The 17,561-nt window shown below is 39.0% G+C and overlaps 1 protein-coding gene across 7 annotated transcripts in view; it reads right to left on the reverse strand.

Moving 5' to 3' along the window:
* MEIS2 (Meis homeobox 2) overlaps window positions 1-17,561 on the reverse strand; it is a 211,320-nt gene that overhangs the window by 4,561 nt on the left and 189,198 nt on the right. For all 7 annotated transcript variants that reach the window (XM_050798576.1, XM_050798575.1, XM_050798582.1 and 4 more), the window contains one exon: window positions 1,065-1,123. In XM_050798576.1, coding sequence (XP_050654533.1) covers window positions 1,065-1,123 — 59 coding nt within the window. The remainder of the gene's footprint in view (window positions 1-1,064; window positions 1,124-17,561) is intronic.

Below are 17,561 nucleotides of genomic sequence, written 5' to 3' on the forward strand. Positions count from 1 at the left end.
CCATTTGGTTGGGATTCTCTGAGCCTACCATCTCTGGTGGCTTAATAAAAAATTTTCGTATTTTACACAAACATTTTAAACTGGAATACAGTTTCACAAGGTTAAATAGACTCAATTAAATACTTGCCTTTTTATTCACACCCAAGGAAAAATAAACATAGTAAATATAATATTTCCTTTGTTTTATGTTCTTCTCCAACAGGCCCCCTGGCCTCCAATAGTGAGAACATATTTTGGCGTCACTGGGGAAATTTTGCCAAAGGATGACTAATTTTCACAAATCCTTTAAAGCGAGGCTGCGGGTAAAATCTCCATCAAGTTTAACACCGTTGTTAATGGCAGCAGCCATCACCCCAAGGAAAACTGTTTTTCCCTATAAGCCTTATTGCAGGAGACCACAACCCCTCAGTAAACTGAGGAAAGGTCTGTTTCAAAATAAAATGACTTGGAGTACACCAGGAGGGTTCTGACAGTACCACATAAAAACTGTTTCAGAGAAATTGAGAGAATTGTGAGAAAAGCTCACATGTATTTTAGCAGCATGGATGTGAAGCATTTTAAACAAAGGTAATAATTCTTTAATAAAAAATAATGGTGGCAATGCAGCACGTCAGGCTTTCACAGAATATTATGAATAGCCAAAGCAAATGAATGGATACAACAGGTTTAACAGTGGATGCTACCGAGGGGACAGCCAAGCATACACCAAGGAGCTGTAGGTAACAAAAAAATGAGAGTGTGCTAATGATTGGATACAGACAAGCAAGGGGTAATGCCAGAGCTCACAAACACGCTGCTTGTGGCATTAATACTTGTGCCCAATTACCAATTCAGAAAGAAAAGAAAAAGCAGTTTCAGCAGAGTCAGGGTGGGAAATCTCCAATTAGCACCAGTTACTGAAGTTGCTTCCTTGAGTGGGATTCTGGGGACATTTAAAAAAAAAAATTCCAGAATGCCTGGTGGAAGTACTTATTTACCAGATGAGGAAACTACTGGAGTCTAACTTGATGAGGATTTGTGCCTGTGGGACATAAATACAGATAAAGACACTGCTTGGAACTTGCCTGCTCGATTTGACTGGTCAATCATGGGCTGTACTATTCTTCTTCTGGCATTAATAAACCTGAAACAGAACAGAGAAGTCCGGTCATCAAACTCCGTGTCTGTACTCTGCGAACACCTTCGCATGAACGCTGAGGGGCACAAAATACAGTCAAATCTCTTCTGAAAATTACCTTTTCAACTTAAAGGTGATTTTCCCTTTCAGTGTTCAAAAATAGTTGACTGGGTAATCTCCACCGTCACTGTGTAGTCATCACCGAGATAACTTGCTAAAAGAGCTCAGGGAGGGAAAAAAGTTCTCCACGAGAAAGCTTCTATTCATTTCAAACTGTGCTTCTGCTTCTTGAACAAGTAGGAATCTGGTTAAAGTTCACAGGCTGGAAGACTTTCCCCTTTCCCTAGACGCCCCGTGATAGGGAGACCCAGCTTCCCCTTGCAGCTGGTCATAAATGGAGACCAGGCTCTAGCACTCGGCTTTCACAAGGTATTGTTAGGTCAGCAAAGCCATCAATTAGGCTGTCTGAAGTTTTATCACCAACACAGCAGTAATAAGTGCTGGCCAGAAAGACTTCTGTCCTTCGGCAACTCCTGCAGTTTAAGCCTGTAAAGTTAGGGGTCATTCAGAGGTCAGTGCCAGCTGGGGGCAGCCTTTCCAGCCTAAGCGGGGACACCCAGGGCAGAGGATAAGGTAACTGCCAACCATAAACCCAGCCACCTTTCAACCCACTAGAAAGACAGAGCCTCAGGTACACATGGTTGATATTAGAGCCCAAGAAACGTTTGCAAATCAGGTGGTGACTGAATCGCAGGAATGCAAAGGAGAAGCAGTTATTTCATCTAAGAAGCCTGGATCTAATTTTGTTGGAAATCCAAAAATAAGTGCCTACTTCATGTTACTTTAATGTTTAATAATGCCCATCAAATATTCATGTACAAACAGAGTAAGATGATAAGAAATCTCCTTTATTTCTCCAAATTTAATAAAAACAAAAACAATTTTCTACCATTTGTGAGTTACCCTTGTCCCTGTGCACTTAACGACGTGTACTCCCCACACATTTGAGCTCATGCACAGGATTCACTGACCACGCATTTCAGAGGAGCAGGGAGCATCCAGCTAGCTTTTCCTTCAAAATATACCCATTGATAACATCTGTCAATATTTCCAGTTTCAGATCTTAAGCACAGGGGGACTTCATGATTAATGAGTCCACCTGGGGCCACAGGCAGGAACTGAAAACTCATTCTTTGAAATTAGCCAGAAAAATTCAGTGTGTGCTGGCAGCTCTGCGTTCTGAGGCAGCTGAAGTCCCTTTGGAGGAGGACAGTCAGGCCACACTCGGGCAGGCCTCCTGTGAGCACTCTGGTGGGAATACAATGAAGCTGAGGAATAATAGCTGGGAGAAAACCAAAGGAGCCTTTTGCATATGGTGTTTGTTTGCAAAACAATGGACTTCTTTATTACTTAAGAAAGTGTAGCTCAGTTGTCAAAAAAGAAAGTGACCAGCTATGTAGAGGTGAGAACAAAAGGAGAGTTGAAACTTCATCTTTATTCCCACCTGTCACCTGAAATGTTGCTGAGGAATATCTGACCAGATCACAAAGACTTCCAGAAGTATCCCTCCAATCAGAAAAAGAACTTGATTATCTCCTCTTTCACCACCACTTTTACAGCAACCAAGGAGGACTGAGCTGATATTTCCACCCCAGGAACTGTTTTTATCAGCTCACCTTGAAACCAGCAGAGATGCTCAGGAGAGTCACAGAAGTCTCTTCTCCTTGAAGTTTCTAATGGAGGACACACTTGGCAGGGGTTTTACCTCCTTTTATGTGCTACTAATCCTGGTTTTTGTGTTTTGTGGTTTTTTTCCTTTTTTTTTTTTTTTTTTTTTTTTTCTGTATAGGCCGACTCTTTAGGTAAAACGAATTGCTATTTTTTCCCTTTTTAATTTCACTCTTTTATTCTTTACATCTGGAGGTTGTTCCCTTATTTATGTCTTTCTCTCCAGTTCCCCCAAACACTCCCTTACTCACAGAGCTGCAAGGCATCATGGTTCTCAGTTCTCAGCAGGAGAACTCCACACTGTCTTCAAACAAATAATTACGGGGAAGGTTAGAGGTTCACTCAAAGGTCATTTCTTTGGATACTCGTCAGAATGTTTACATTAGTAAAAACGGGGTCCGCTCAAAAGGTTGTTCAATGGGGGATACACAACAATGCAGAACATTAAAAAAGCATTCTGTGTGCTAGCAGGTCTTTATAGAAGCACTGAACTTGGAAATGCCACTCCAGTATAACATTTTCAACTAGTTACCATGGCATGGACTGGATGTTCACTAGCAGTTATGGCAATGGCCTTTCTTTGCCCACTTCTCCTAAGCAAATATGAATAGAAGCCTCTGAAGGTTTTCACTAGGTCCTTTTACAAAGGGTCACAGAGATTTTGCTTTTTTCACTTGGGCACCATTTAGCCTCTCTGGATTTTTGTTCTCAAACAATGTTTTGGATTCATAGTGCTATTTCTTGCCAGATTCATAATTCTACCACATTCTTTCAAATCACACAGAATTTTAAAAACATATGGGCCCCAAATTTTCAGAAATCTCTTAACATACAACTCCTGCCAATTGTCAGTTCCCCTGATCTTGGGAGATTTTATTGACATCATAGATGTTACTATGAAAATTAACAATTAATGAGATGACTGTAAGAAAACCCTGACATTAAAAAATGAAATTACCGCCTCCCACCAGTACTGATGACCCAGAGGCCACTCTTAGAAAATACACTGACCTACATAACATGGAGCCATTTAAATTATAGACTAAAGCAAATCAAACTAGGAATAATTTTATTTGTTTAATATTTCTAAGATGAAATTTCCATATATGGTCTTTTCTCAAAATTACATGAAGTCAATTTTTTTCCACATCTTCTCATCTATATTTTTTTTAAATGACCTTTTTCAGTGCTCAAGTAGTAAATGGAATATCAAGCTTTGATTTTACTTAAAATGTGAAGAATCTAAGTTGAAAATCAACTCATCTTCAGTCTTTCAAGGTTCAGGCTCCATTCATATGGAAAAATGTAACTTGCTGGTTCAAAGACAAAAGACTTGTCTTAAAAAGACTCAGAAGTTTCCATGGATATTAAATGGGTCTTATAAAATAACATTTTGATGAGTTAAGTGTAAATGAATCAGACACATATGGATTAAGTTATCCTTGAATTTCACACGGGTTTAAAAAATAAGGGGAAAAGAGGGTCTTGGCAAAAAACATTTTGGACTTTGCCAAACCCAAAACATTTGAAAAATTGCTGAAGACATCCAACTAACCAAAATGCAGCAAGCTGCACCCAACTTTAATGAAAACCCCCACCAGTTATTTCCAATCCAAAGACTGTTAGGTTTTTCATCTGTATCTGATATTAAAACAATTCTCTAAGTTTTAATGTCATACCAGAATGATTTTGAAGTTGCAGACATACAATCTACTTCTCTATTGGTTTAAACAATTTAACCCTAAGTTACGAAGTCTTCTTCAATATTAAACAGTTCTTAAAAAACACTCTTGAGTTTTTTACAACTTGTCCATAAAATGTGCCAGTAAGCTTAGTGTCTAGCTTTATCTAGATTTCACTTAGAAAAAAAAAATTTCATTAGCCTCATTGTGACTTTTTTTAAAGGGCTACAGATAATTTCATTAGTGAGTCCTTAGGGAATAAATACCCGAAAGAGCCCTAGTTCCATTGATTTGTATTGAACACACAGTTAGTATCCAGGCTCATACAAAAGCTTGGGAGAGTATCTACTAAGACTACTTTTTCTCTAAATTTTTTTTTTTTTTTTTTTTTTTTTTTTTGAGACCGAGTTTTGCTCTGTCGCCCAGGCGGGAGCGCAGTGGCCAGATCTTGGCTCACTGCAAGCTCCGCCTCCCGGGTTCACGCCATTCTCCTGCCTCAGCTTCCCCAGTAGCTGGGACTACAGGCGCCCGCCACCATGCCCGGCTAGTTTTTTGTTTTTGTTTTTTTTTTTGTAATTTTTAATAGAGACGGGGTTTCACCGTGCTAGCCAGGATGGTCTCGATCTCCAGTAGAAAATGCATGAGTATGTGTGATCCTTAAAAATTATATACTAAGACTGTTAGTTTAAAAATAACTTAATTATAGAAATAAATTCAATGATGATCCAAGAATCAAGAGGCCTTTCTGAGTCAACTCAGAGATGAAAAAAAGAATACATTAAAACAAATAAACCCAAGGTAGCAACTATCACTGTAATCTCATCTTACTGCCTTGCTGAAGAGCTGTTTCCCAGAGACCTCTCCTGCCCCTAGAAAGTCTAAACTTTGTAGCTTTGCATCGTTTTCTACAACTGAACTCTGACCATCATGATTTTTTGTTTAAAGACTTTTTACTCCAAAGTATAGTTCAGATGGATAGAAGTAGATTTAGGTGTTATTCCTGTTTGTTGCTGGTTTCTTTTCTTTATTCCTTTCTTTCTCCACCCCCCACCTTTTTAACTGGCTGATAAATCCCTTCTTTCTGGTTCACTAACTTCATGCCACACCTGGTAACCAACTCCTTTTGGAAGCATTCCTTTTGTTAGAGAGTGCAGGCCTCCATGGAGTTACCTGGAAAGCTGCCATCCCTGAACACTCAGAGGAGGAATCAAGAGTAGCCGGAATTGAAGCTTCTGCATGGATTGCTTTGGGCAAGGAAGGGGACTGAACTGTTGAAGAGGGGGCAGATCAATTGGGGAAAGGTGGTGTAGGTAGCTCAGTGACAGGGGACCTGTTAAAACATGAAAAGGCCCTGCTTCCCTACTGTCCCCAGCCCTGGGACCCATCAGCCACAGTGCTTATTCACAGCGCTGGCTCTTGGCTGGTGTTTCAAATGATGAAACTTCAGCCTTGGCAAGTCACTTATCAAATTTCTCCATTTTTTCTTACTTTACAAAAAAAGCAAGTATTTCTCTGTGCTATGGTTATGGCTGAGAGTAGGATTTTCTCAGTAAGATACATTAAAATGGTTAAATCAGTGAATAAGGCAAGTTTAATGCCTTTGAAGGTGAACTTGGGCACGCAAATGATGGAGTCATGTCGCAAACGTAAGTTTTCCACTGGTGACCAGACAATGGCTCCTTTCTCACAGACAGCCATGAGCAAAGGAAGGTAAATGAATGAGATTCATATGTTACTTAGGGACAGATTCATGGATCATAATTACTTTCCCTAAGCAATAGCTTGATTTATAATTTGATAGAATACTAGATTTGCCTACACCTTTAAAAACACATGAACTAAATACTAATAAATTTATAATATAAAACATGATGGTAATCTGGAATCACAAACATTTCGTACCTTTATGAATATGGCTTGAATAATGGAGTGTTCATGCTGACATAAAAGGCTCTAGGCAAAATTATCAAGTAGGTGATGCTTATCCTTGATGGCCTTCTACTGTCTTTTTTCAATATTCTTACTTTCATCTAATTCTTCCCTAAAGTTACAGGGGCTCATGTAGGTTCTTTACTAAAATACTCTACTTTCAGCATGCCCTTTTCAATTATTGTTGTATATTCCAGACTTATGCATAGAGCAATATGGTGAAGAGCATGGGCTCATGTTCTCTGCCCTTTATTTGCTGTGTGAATTTGGACTTAGAATTAAGAATTCTTCTTAACCTTCCCAAGCTTCACTCTGTTTCCTATCTGTAAACTGAGGAAATAACTGGGCCTGGGTGGTTTTGAGGATTGAGGGAGATTTTGTATGCAAGATCCTTAGCACAATGCCTGGCACATAGTAAGCTCATTAAATGTTAGCTTACAGTCAAAATGCACCTATCCAATGCTCCTAAATAGCTCTGTTCTCTCATAGATAGTAATTAGGAATAGGTGGGTGGCTGTTAAAGAAATCTGTGCTGGATCAGCAACAGGGTAATAATGTGTTGTACTCCTACAAGTAGCGTATGTTCATGTCGCAGGATCTTTCTAAAAATCGCAGTTTAATCCAAATGTACAATGCTATGGTGGAGATTTTAGACACTGGGGCAGGCATCTGCCTGCAGGGGTGGGAGGTGGATAGGGGAGGGAGCTCTTTGGAATCACACTCTCTGTTTGGTTCCCTAGATCCTTGCTACTTTACATATGTGCCATGGACCAGTAGCAGCATCACCTTGAGCTTGTTAGAGATGCAGAAATGTATTACCGTCCCCATTCCTGTGCTACTGAATCTGAATCTGCATTTTAAAAGATCTCCAAGGGATCTATGTACATTTAAGTATGAGAAGCCTTGCTCTAGATCACATATCAAATTCTAATACTCTGCCTAAGAATAGAAACTTGCAAAGATCAAGTTTTAATTGTGAATCTCAGCTGCAAAAAATTCACATACTCTTCTCTTTAGGTATCTTAGATCTAAATAGTCTTTTACTCACTTGCCTTGGGCAATAAACACTTTATAATAATTGAATTTATTGTACTCTATCTGTACCTCTTAAAGGAAAAGTTGGGCCAGTAAAATGTTTTTGTGAAGACTGTTAACAGAGGCTCTCTCTCAGGCATGGATAGGAGAATTGTAGATTTCTATCTTTTTTTTTTTTCCAAATAATTCTGTACTGTTGGAGTTTTTAATAAATATAATTATTTTATATATAAAATAATTTTTAAAGGAGATAAAGAAAATTTGTCATTTTACTTGACTAAGGGTTATATGGCTAAACATAGGGACCTTTTAATTAAAATATTTGAGAGATTTCCCCCCAGATAGGGAATTATCTTTTATTTCCTTTATAATATTGAGCAACAGTAAACACTATTCCATGAATATAATCACACTTGATGGCATGTAACAAAACATCCCAGCAGGTTATGATTTTGCAGCACTGTTACTCTTACAGAATACCATCAGATTATTCATCTGTAGCTATTTATCATGCACTATAAAAGTGATCTTTCAAAGCTATTTGAAAGCAAGGGAGGAGAAAACACTCAAACTTCCTTAGCTATTCATATCTAGGATCTATCCTTTTAAAGATAAAATCCTAAGTCAATAGACATAAGTTGTAGTATATTACCTCATCCTGTACATGATTTATTGCAGATGGAAGTCAACTAGAAACTGAATTACTTTGAAAGTTTTACTACTGACATTAAAATTCCAGATCTGGATACCTACACACCTTATAGTGCTTCTGAAAACAACTTTTTGCAGACACAGAAGGTACATCTACAACTTTATTTAACTCTATCAACATAAAAAGCAGGCACAATCATTTTCAAAACTACTGATTGCTAATTACCTACTCAGGTATCTGAACACTGTAGCTTGACCTGCCTTTGCAAATCAACCAGTCACTTCACAATCAGTTGCATGCATTCTTAGCCAATTCCTGTTATGTTCCAGCCATTTTACTAATTCACTCTAAGAGGAAAAGATCCCAACAAATCTAGTATCTCTTTAACTTTCATAATCACCTTTGATTGAAATATTAATTCTCTATCCTACTTCTTAATGGAAACCACCTAAGCATTAACTGGCCAAAAATGCACCAAGCTGTTTAGCAATTATGTATTAGATATGTTTGAAGAGATCAAGGTGCACTCACATGCCCTGTGCTATGGATATGTCTCTGATTAGCTTGTCATCTGCTCAGAAGAAGATGTAGGCTGATTCTCCCATACAGTCTAGCAGGCCAGCTGTTAGCTGCCTGTCAAGCCCTCAAGTGGACAAGTAGTCCAGGAGCAAAAATGTCACTCCTTTGATCTGGCAAGGAGCAGCTGCTGATTTATAGAGTAGGACTTTGTTCTTCCGTTCTATTTTACTTTCTTTCCTAAGGCAGAACCACAAAATCCAGGAGAAAAAAAAGTGCCGTTCCCAGCAACATCAACAAGCTCTGACAACTGCAACAGGGTTTTTCTTGGCCCTAACAAAGCTCTCAGGCATCTCCTTTGACGCTCACCTTTCCCCCTCCCCTTCCTCCCACCTCCACCATTTTTTGCAATGCGGTAGTTATTGTTTAATTCAGCTTCTGTAAATGGAATGGACTGTGGCCAGCAAGCCTGGGGCATAAACACACCTGTATGAAAGAAGCCTTATTGTAGCAACCATCTACAAGGAAGCTCACATGAACCACGCGCTCCTGAGTTCAGAAAGAATGCTCCATTTTTTCTGACAGCAAATTTTACCCTAAGTGAGTTTCTATTTTTGGTGCCACCAACCTATGATGACCACATTTGAACTGCTTCCTCTCCAATGGCATTACACCCTTTAAATCAAAGAGATAAAAGGATTACATTTTCTTTTTTTTTTTTTTATCTGTGAGCAAACAGATCCATCAAACATGTTTATCCACTGCCTGTAATATCAATCACTGAGAGCTGGGTAAACGTCCAGAAAGGCTTTAGCAATGCATTATCAAAGATGCTATAATGTTGATTTCATTACCACTGATTTATATTGACATGACTTTCCCCAAGTAACTTATAAGGGAGAAAAAATCAACAACGAAATCTACATAAGACATGTGCATTGTCTTGTTAAGAATTAAACTGGTTTCAAATGCATACTCCTGTTCTCAACAGATAAATCTGTCAGGCTGGAGATGCCCTATCAACCAAGTGGGACATGCAATAATGCTTTGAGACATACTGTGAGAAGTCATCAGCCACATGTAGGTATGTAAATGTATGTGTATTGTGTATGTGTGCACATGTACATGTATGGAAACACACACACACAGCAATAAACTTTGCCAGAGGTGAATTCATTCACACCTGGCTCAGTTTTCTGTGCCGCTGCTGAAGTAGGGGTGATAGGGACACACAGACACATATGCACACATACATATAGAGAGAGTTATCAGTTCTAGGATATTTAGACATATTACTGCATAGATTAAAGACAGGAATTTTGTCGGGGGGTGGTGGGGGGTGAAAATGCCAGAAACAAAGGAGAAAAGAATGGTTGCTAAACATTCTCACTTCTATTATACTGGATCATGCCATGTTCTAGTGTTCGCTCCCTTCCCCTCTATCCAGGGGAACAGAGACTTTTCTCACCTTCATTTCTTGCTTTAACCTATATCACCCTTTTGCCAATCAAAAGTTCCCAATCACCCACCTCCTCCATGTTCACAGAATTGTATTCATAGATGCTTTCTCTAGGGGCGTGTGTGTGTGTGTGCGCGCGCGTGCGTGTGTGCGCGTGTGTGTGCGTGTGTGTGTGTGCGCGCGTGTGTGAGTGTGTGCGTGTGTGTGTGTGTGCATGCATGCACGCGCATGTGTGTGTGTGTGTCCCAATGAGAGACTGGGTTTGGCAAGAGAAGGGGGCGGAAGGTAAAGCTAGGTATAAAGGAGCAGATATAATGTAAGGCTTGTTTTCATCCTGTTTTAATCCTAAAAAAAAATTAAACCAAGTAATTTTTAAGGTCCATAGTCATCTATATATGTGTCACACATTGGTAAATCTTCCATATTCTATACTTAACATAAAACAAATTTAATGACAGAATATAAGACAAAGTTATATATAAAATAATAATACATACATATCTAGTTATATGAGTTTCTTTCTCCGTATATATGAAAATGCAAGTTATGCCTTTAAAGATTTTTATTTTTCACACCCACAGAAACAAACTGAAAATCACAATTGCAGAGTACACAAATAATTACAAATCAAAATAGCCCATAGTCAGTAAATAAGTGTCACGAGGTCAATTAAAGAAGGTAAAGATAAAGATTAATCTCAAATTCTTGGAGGAAGAAAGCTGAACCAGATTAAAAGAACGTGGAATATTGGAAGAAAAGAAAACAAGGAAATGGCATGCTATAAAGCACCAGTGCAGAACAGGGCCGATTTTGTGTAAGGGAGGATGAAGGAATTGAACTCTGACTGGCTTCGATCTGGAAAACATGGCTATGATTAACACGCAAGCTGGTGGAGGTTCTTGAGTGATAAATTGAATCCTTGAAATTCCTAAATGGTAGAATGATAAAATATGGTGTTTGAGGAAGATCTTTCCAAGAGCTATGTATAGGATGAACTGAACTGATGAGAATCTAGAAGCTGAGAAGATAGAAAGTTCTTGTCCAATCCAGGCATAAAAGGGAAACAAAATGAACTCTGATGAAGGTGGTAGAAATGAAAAAGAAGTAGGGTATTTGGTTGGGAGACTGCTGATAAATTATATTTAGATGAAAAAGGAGAGATACAAATACAAAAGATATTGACAGGGTAAGTCTGAGAATTTATGTTTAGTATGTTATGGTGTACAGTTGATGAAAATTGGAAATAGATGAGAAATTCCTATTTGTTGTGGTGGGAAGAGGTGAACTCAAATTTTCAAAAGTCACCTTTGGTTTGACAATAGGACTTTCAGGCTGAGACAATATGTAAGCCACTCAAGAGAAAAAAAAAAAAACAAGGACAAAAGAAGAGCAAAAGGTAGTGACGTAACTTCAAAATGTCTAATTTCTTCCTGTTTTCCAAGCTATATGAATATTCCAGAGCTGCAGGAGTAGGTAGTAGGATAAACTGCCTGGCTACCTCCAAAAAAATTATTTCCTTCCTCTTCCAAATTATCCTGTAAGTTTTAGAAAGTTCTTTATCTGATCATGATTGGCCAAGTCAATTGTTAGTAAAAACCTCTGTGGTTAAGGCCTTCTTTCTAATAGGTCCAATTCGCTTTTTCTTCACATTTTGAGTTGATTTGTGTGACTAGATTTAGAGGCCGATGATAATTACATAGATGTTACACTGGGTGTTGCTACACAAATGACGTTGCACTCCTTACTTAACAAAAGTAAGTTTAGTAATGGAACTTATCAGAGAGTTTTTAAAACTGGAATAGGAAAATATATATAAAAGACGATGTGTTTTTCAGCAATAGCATAAAACAATCAAGGGAGGGTTTTCTCTAGGTAGCGACAACTAATTTAGAAGAGAATTGATAGGCCAAAGTGTTACATTTAAAAGGGGCTCCATTAAGTGTGATGGCTTCCAAATTGTGTCCTCCTTTCAAACCATATTTTTCTTTTTAAATGGGCTTTTAAGGTGAAAAATATGGCACTTCACCCAAAATGGTGTGGAAACAAATGGTTCTCAAGTCTCTATTCTTCAACTCAGGCCAAACCACCCCAACACACGGGCAATCTAAAGCCACTTGGAGGGAAGGTGTTATGCATGTGAATGTCCCCGTGGCCCTTTCATTTGTCTGGGGATCTCTTTTTTCTAAAGCAGCAGGGGATACTTCAGAAGACCAGATTGGCATGCCAGAAGTGTTTGGATGGACCAGGCTCTTACCCTCCTCTCAATTCTCCTGCTGCTTTAAAAGAAAGGATGTGGCAGAGGACACATTCGGAAGGTGGCAACATTCTTAGGGCCCTTTATCAATACCACTGCTTTCTTTAAATTGTAGCTTGGTCTCTTGTTTGAGAGGCTGAGATTTTAGCACTTTTAAAGGGAACCATAAGTGAGAAATCTCCTAGGTGTTAAACTTTAGAGTGGCTTCAACCCAAAATACGAAAAAATGAGATTAAAACACAGAAAGTCAAGCAATATTAAGAAAAAGATCCAACAAACAAAATATCATGAATATGCATATGTATATTCTTTCTGTTTAAACCAAATGCTATTTAACCAGTTTATACTGGCATCTAGTAAAGGTGCCGATGGAGAAGAAAAATCAAAGATCTAAACAATTTTAAAACTCACTTTAAATAAATTACAGTTCTAACAGCTACACATCTAACAATAGCTTTAAAAATTATTAAAACACATTATGTCAGAAAGCAAAAAAAAAAATCTATTCATGAATACGTGACTTAATATCCTCACATTTATGATGTTCACACATCAAAGACCAAATTCCAAATAAAATTTCCCGACTGCCTTTTCTTAATGACAAATTAAACATCTTTTACTTCGATTTGACAGCCGGGTAGCATTCTGTATCTTCTCCAGAGATGTTATATGCAGTCTTTCCAATGTGACGGTATTATTACCCACAAAATTTTTAGCATCATCCCGTAATCATAAAAGACATAAAATATATCTTTATAAACCACAAGAGACCTAGCAAACCAGCAGTTATGCCACATCTGCTTTAGTCCTTAAATATTTTAGCTTTAGAGGGTTAGTTAGTGGATTTTTTTTCCCCCGATTTGCTGAGAAATAGAGACATCAACCTTTGATTCTGACATTACCCACAAAGCTGTAATCTCCAATAGACAAAAAAGCAAACACATTGTACCACAATTTGAAAGAATTTTTACAGCATATTCAGATTTCACATCTCGTATCAGAATTTTCTAAAGTGGTTTAACTTAATTTTTAGAAATAGAAACGATGGCATTTGAAATATTTCTACTTTCACAATACAGATAAAGTAAACAACACTATTTATCAAAAAATAACTTGGCCGGGCATGGAGGCTCACACCTGTAATCCCAGCACTTTGGGAGACTGAAGTGGGTGGATCACCAGCCAGACCAACGTGGAGAAACCCCGTCTCTACTAAAAATACAGAAAAAAAAAAAATTAGCCGGGCATGGCGGCGGGTGCCTGTAATCCCAGCTACTCAGGAGGCTGAGGCAGGAGAATCGCTTGAACCTGGGAGGAGGAGGTTGTGGTGAGCCGAGATCACGCCATTGCACTCCAGCTTGGGCAACAAGAGTGAAACTCCATCTCAAAATATTAATAGTAATAATAATAATAATAAAATAACAAAACAAAACAACAACAACAAAACCTTAATTTAGTACTTGGTTTAACTGCCACAGATTATTTAGAGTCAGGTAATATATAAATAAACAAAAAGCAATGAATACTTTTAAAGTCAATGTGCTAACTAACCAGGACCACACTATTTCTTTGCCCTGGGCTAGGCTTTCTGCTATGGCCATCTGGCTAACACACCCTTCAAAGTGCTCATCACAGAAATCTCTTTGAGGTAACTTCCCTGGTTCCAAAGTCTGATTAAGAAGCACTTCCTCAGTGGTACCGAGCTAATATGCCCAACACAGTGTTTATTCACAATTGTGATTTACTTGTCTGACTTTCCTACTAGATAGCCTTAGAGAGCAGGGGCCACATCTTAAGTTTTATTATTGGCACTGTGTCAGGAATATAGTACACTCTCAATAAAATGTTTGTGAGTGAATAACTAAATGAGTGAATGACAATAGGATTCCTTCATCTCTGATATAACTTAGAATTGAGAATAAAGAGCCCAGAGTTTGGGGATTTTCTTGTTCTCATTTGATAAGAGGTATAGCTGAATCCTTGATGAAATGATTTGTCCCGGAGCGGTACAGAACTAAGGTGGGAAATAACTCTGGCTTTCTGGCGCTGGTCTAGTTATTTTTGTACTCACAAACAACTTAAGATACAGACTAGAAGTATTAGGTAAAGGTGCGAATCTATCTGGGCATTAGAGAGCCAGGTAAATCGTGGGTACAGAAGTGATGGAGGAAAAGGATTTAACTTGGAAGAAATTGGGCCTCTGGCTTTTCTAGGCTGGCAGGCAATATGCACAGTACAGGACATAACTGTATTGGGGATGATAGGGGCAGTTGACTCAAGTGGAGAGGAATGAGAACTGAGGTCAATGAGGTATTATGAGTGTGTGTGTTGTCGGTGGGGGGGGTGTTGGGAGAGAGGGATAGAGAACAGAAAGTGAAGGACGAAGATTTGTGAGACTGAGAAAGGAAAGGAGACAAAGGAGAAACAGGGGCAACATGATGAAGCCCCATCTCTATGAAAACCTTTAAAAATCAGTCAGACGTGGTGGCATGTATCTGTGGTCCCAACTACTCAGGAGGCTGATGTGGGAGGATCGCCTGAGACCAGGAGGTGGAGGCTGCAGTGAGCCAAGATGATGCCACTCCACTCCAGTCTGGGCAACAGAGCCAGAACTTGTCTCAACCCCCAAAACAAAAAGCTTTTTAAAAATATGTTTTCTGATATCTTTGTAAGGACATTTTGCTCCCAAATGTGCTCTGAGGAACTCTAGTATCAACAGGTATTTCTCCAGACTAGTGGTCAAGGTCAAATAAATATGGAGAAAACAAATGTGAAGGTAAACAAAGTGAAGTCACTTTCTCTGCTGCAGGTTGTGTCACAGCCTTGAACAGAGTGATATGTATTATGGGTCTCTAAGAGAAGGTGATGGTACAAATTAACTCCTGACTCTAGTTGTTCAGGTTTTGAGGGGCACTAGGGTTCCAAGTATTTGAAAAGAAAATGAAGCGGCATCCTAATTTTTAACATAAATTATATTTTTAAGCCTTTTATCAACTTAAAAACAGGCTTTCTTTCCATCTTTAGATTTCTGCAAGTCAGATTCAGAGACGAAGAACCACTTGTAGGGCTCTTGTTTATATCTAACCTGTTCATAATTCTAACTCCCAAGATTATTACAAAACATGAGTACCCCATGACTACCCCAAATATGACACCTTGACCCCTAAAATCTGCTGGCTGAAAAGGTTCTTTAGAACTTTGCTATCTCAAAGGTAATTTTATTATTAGGGAATTATATTAGGCTTGACTGCTTTCTCTGCCTTTTCCTTTCCTTACTTTTGTCATATTTTTCCTACTCAATGAAATATTTTTTAAAAAAACGATTATTGGGTATTTTACTATGCCTAAAATGTCTGCTTCAAAATAGCTGTTTGAAACCAAAGAATAGGCCGGGCGCGGTGGCTCAAGCCTGTAATCCCAGCACTTTGGGAGGCCGAGACGGGCGGATCACGAGGTCAGGAGATCGAGACCATCCTGGCTAACACGGTGAAACCCCGTCTCTACTAAAAAATACAAAAAACTAGCCGGGCGAGGTGGCGGGCGCCTGTAGTCCCAGCTACTTGGGAGGCTGAGGCAGGAGAATGGCGTAAACCCGGGAGGCGGAGCTTGCAGTGAGCTGAGATCCGGCCACTGCACTCCAGCCCGGGCGACAGAGCGAGACTCCGTCTCAAAAAAAAAAAAAAAAAAGAAACCAAAGAATAATCTTAAGAATAAGATGTGTGTGTGCATGTGTGTGTGTATGTATGTATACATATATACACATACGTTTCACATATATACATATATATTTTCAATACCTTCTTGATGTTTCATTAATCAGAACTGTGATTGCGCTGTGTGTGGCCATCTAACTTTAGCATGTCTGCTACATGTGTTGGAGACACATGCATGCAGAGGGTAGGAGGAGGTGGGGACCATGTTAAGAGGAAGGAGAAATGAGAAGAGGAAAGAGACAGGAAAAGAGGAAGTGCTGCTTTGGATAATGTATATCAATGTACATCAAATACTCCCAATCAATTCTACTTTCTTGTTTACAGAGCTTACAAGTACAAAATCAGCTTTTACTTATAACTGTGTTAACCACCACCTGCCTGCCCTCTGAACCTCGCTGTCCCGAGATGAGGTCAGCCTGGGGAAGGGCGCTGGGTCTATAAGCAATCCTGTCATTCAGGCTAACAGCAGTGATGCACTCACAGGAGGCAAAAATGACTCAATTGTTGGGCTTATTGACTCCAGGGAGCACAGCTACTCTATTATTACCACGGAGTGCAAACACCCTGAGCTCTGTTTTGGTCCACTTAAAATTACTATTTGCTGTGAAGAATTGGCAAAGCAATTCTTAAAATGATGGGGGTGAAAGTCAGGCAAGCGCCATTATGGGCTTTTCCTTCCGTTTCAGCAGAAGTAAGCAGTACAGCACTCGTTCTGAGCCTGACCCACTTAGTTAACCTTTTATTCACTTTGTTGTATTAACATATATTAACTGGCTATATAAGCCCTAGGGGGGATAAAAAACCTCATGACCAAATTATGGTTCCATTTTCATGGGTAACCTCTCCTTGGGTGGAAATTAAACCCCAATATAAATACATTTTAGGTCCATCCGAAATTGAGGAGGAATGCCAAAAAACAAATGCTGAACAACGGTCCTGCAAAGACCACAGCAACCATGGAGTGGCTGGGTAAATTACACACAAAAGGAACTATTTCAAAAACCAAATAAATTTAATTAAATAAGTTACAAAATTATTTTCCTATCTCTTATCTACTCCCCTTGGTTAATATCCATGACATACTGATGTTGCATAATTGCTCTTACAGAATGCTGCAGCTCAGAGCCGTAATGAGCTGCCTTTGCACAAAGGCAGCAAAAGTGGTTTCCCTACAGAGTTATCTTCTCAATTATTTATACTTGCAACACTTTCACATAATGGCAGTTTTAAAATCAAACAAACAAAGCAAACCGTACAATAAAGGAAGGAGGCAAGAAGGTGCAGGGACCTTTTCCGTTCTCTTTTGAACACCAGAAGCGATGGGCAAGCCACATGAAGTCAATGAATCTGGTTCCTGGAAAAGTCTCAGGGGCCTTGCAACCAGGCGACATCAAAGCATTTGGAGAGTGCCACCTTGGTGAGGGATTAGACATGCTCTGCATACCTGCTTTGCTTTTAATCTGTCATATCTAAATA

The sequence above is a fragment of the Macaca thibetana genome, chromosome 7 (genome assembly GCF_024542745.1).
Source record: "Macaca thibetana thibetana isolate TM-01 chromosome 7, ASM2454274v1, whole genome shotgun sequence".
NCBI lineage: Eukaryota > Metazoa > Chordata > Mammalia > Primates > Cercopithecidae > Macaca > Macaca thibetana.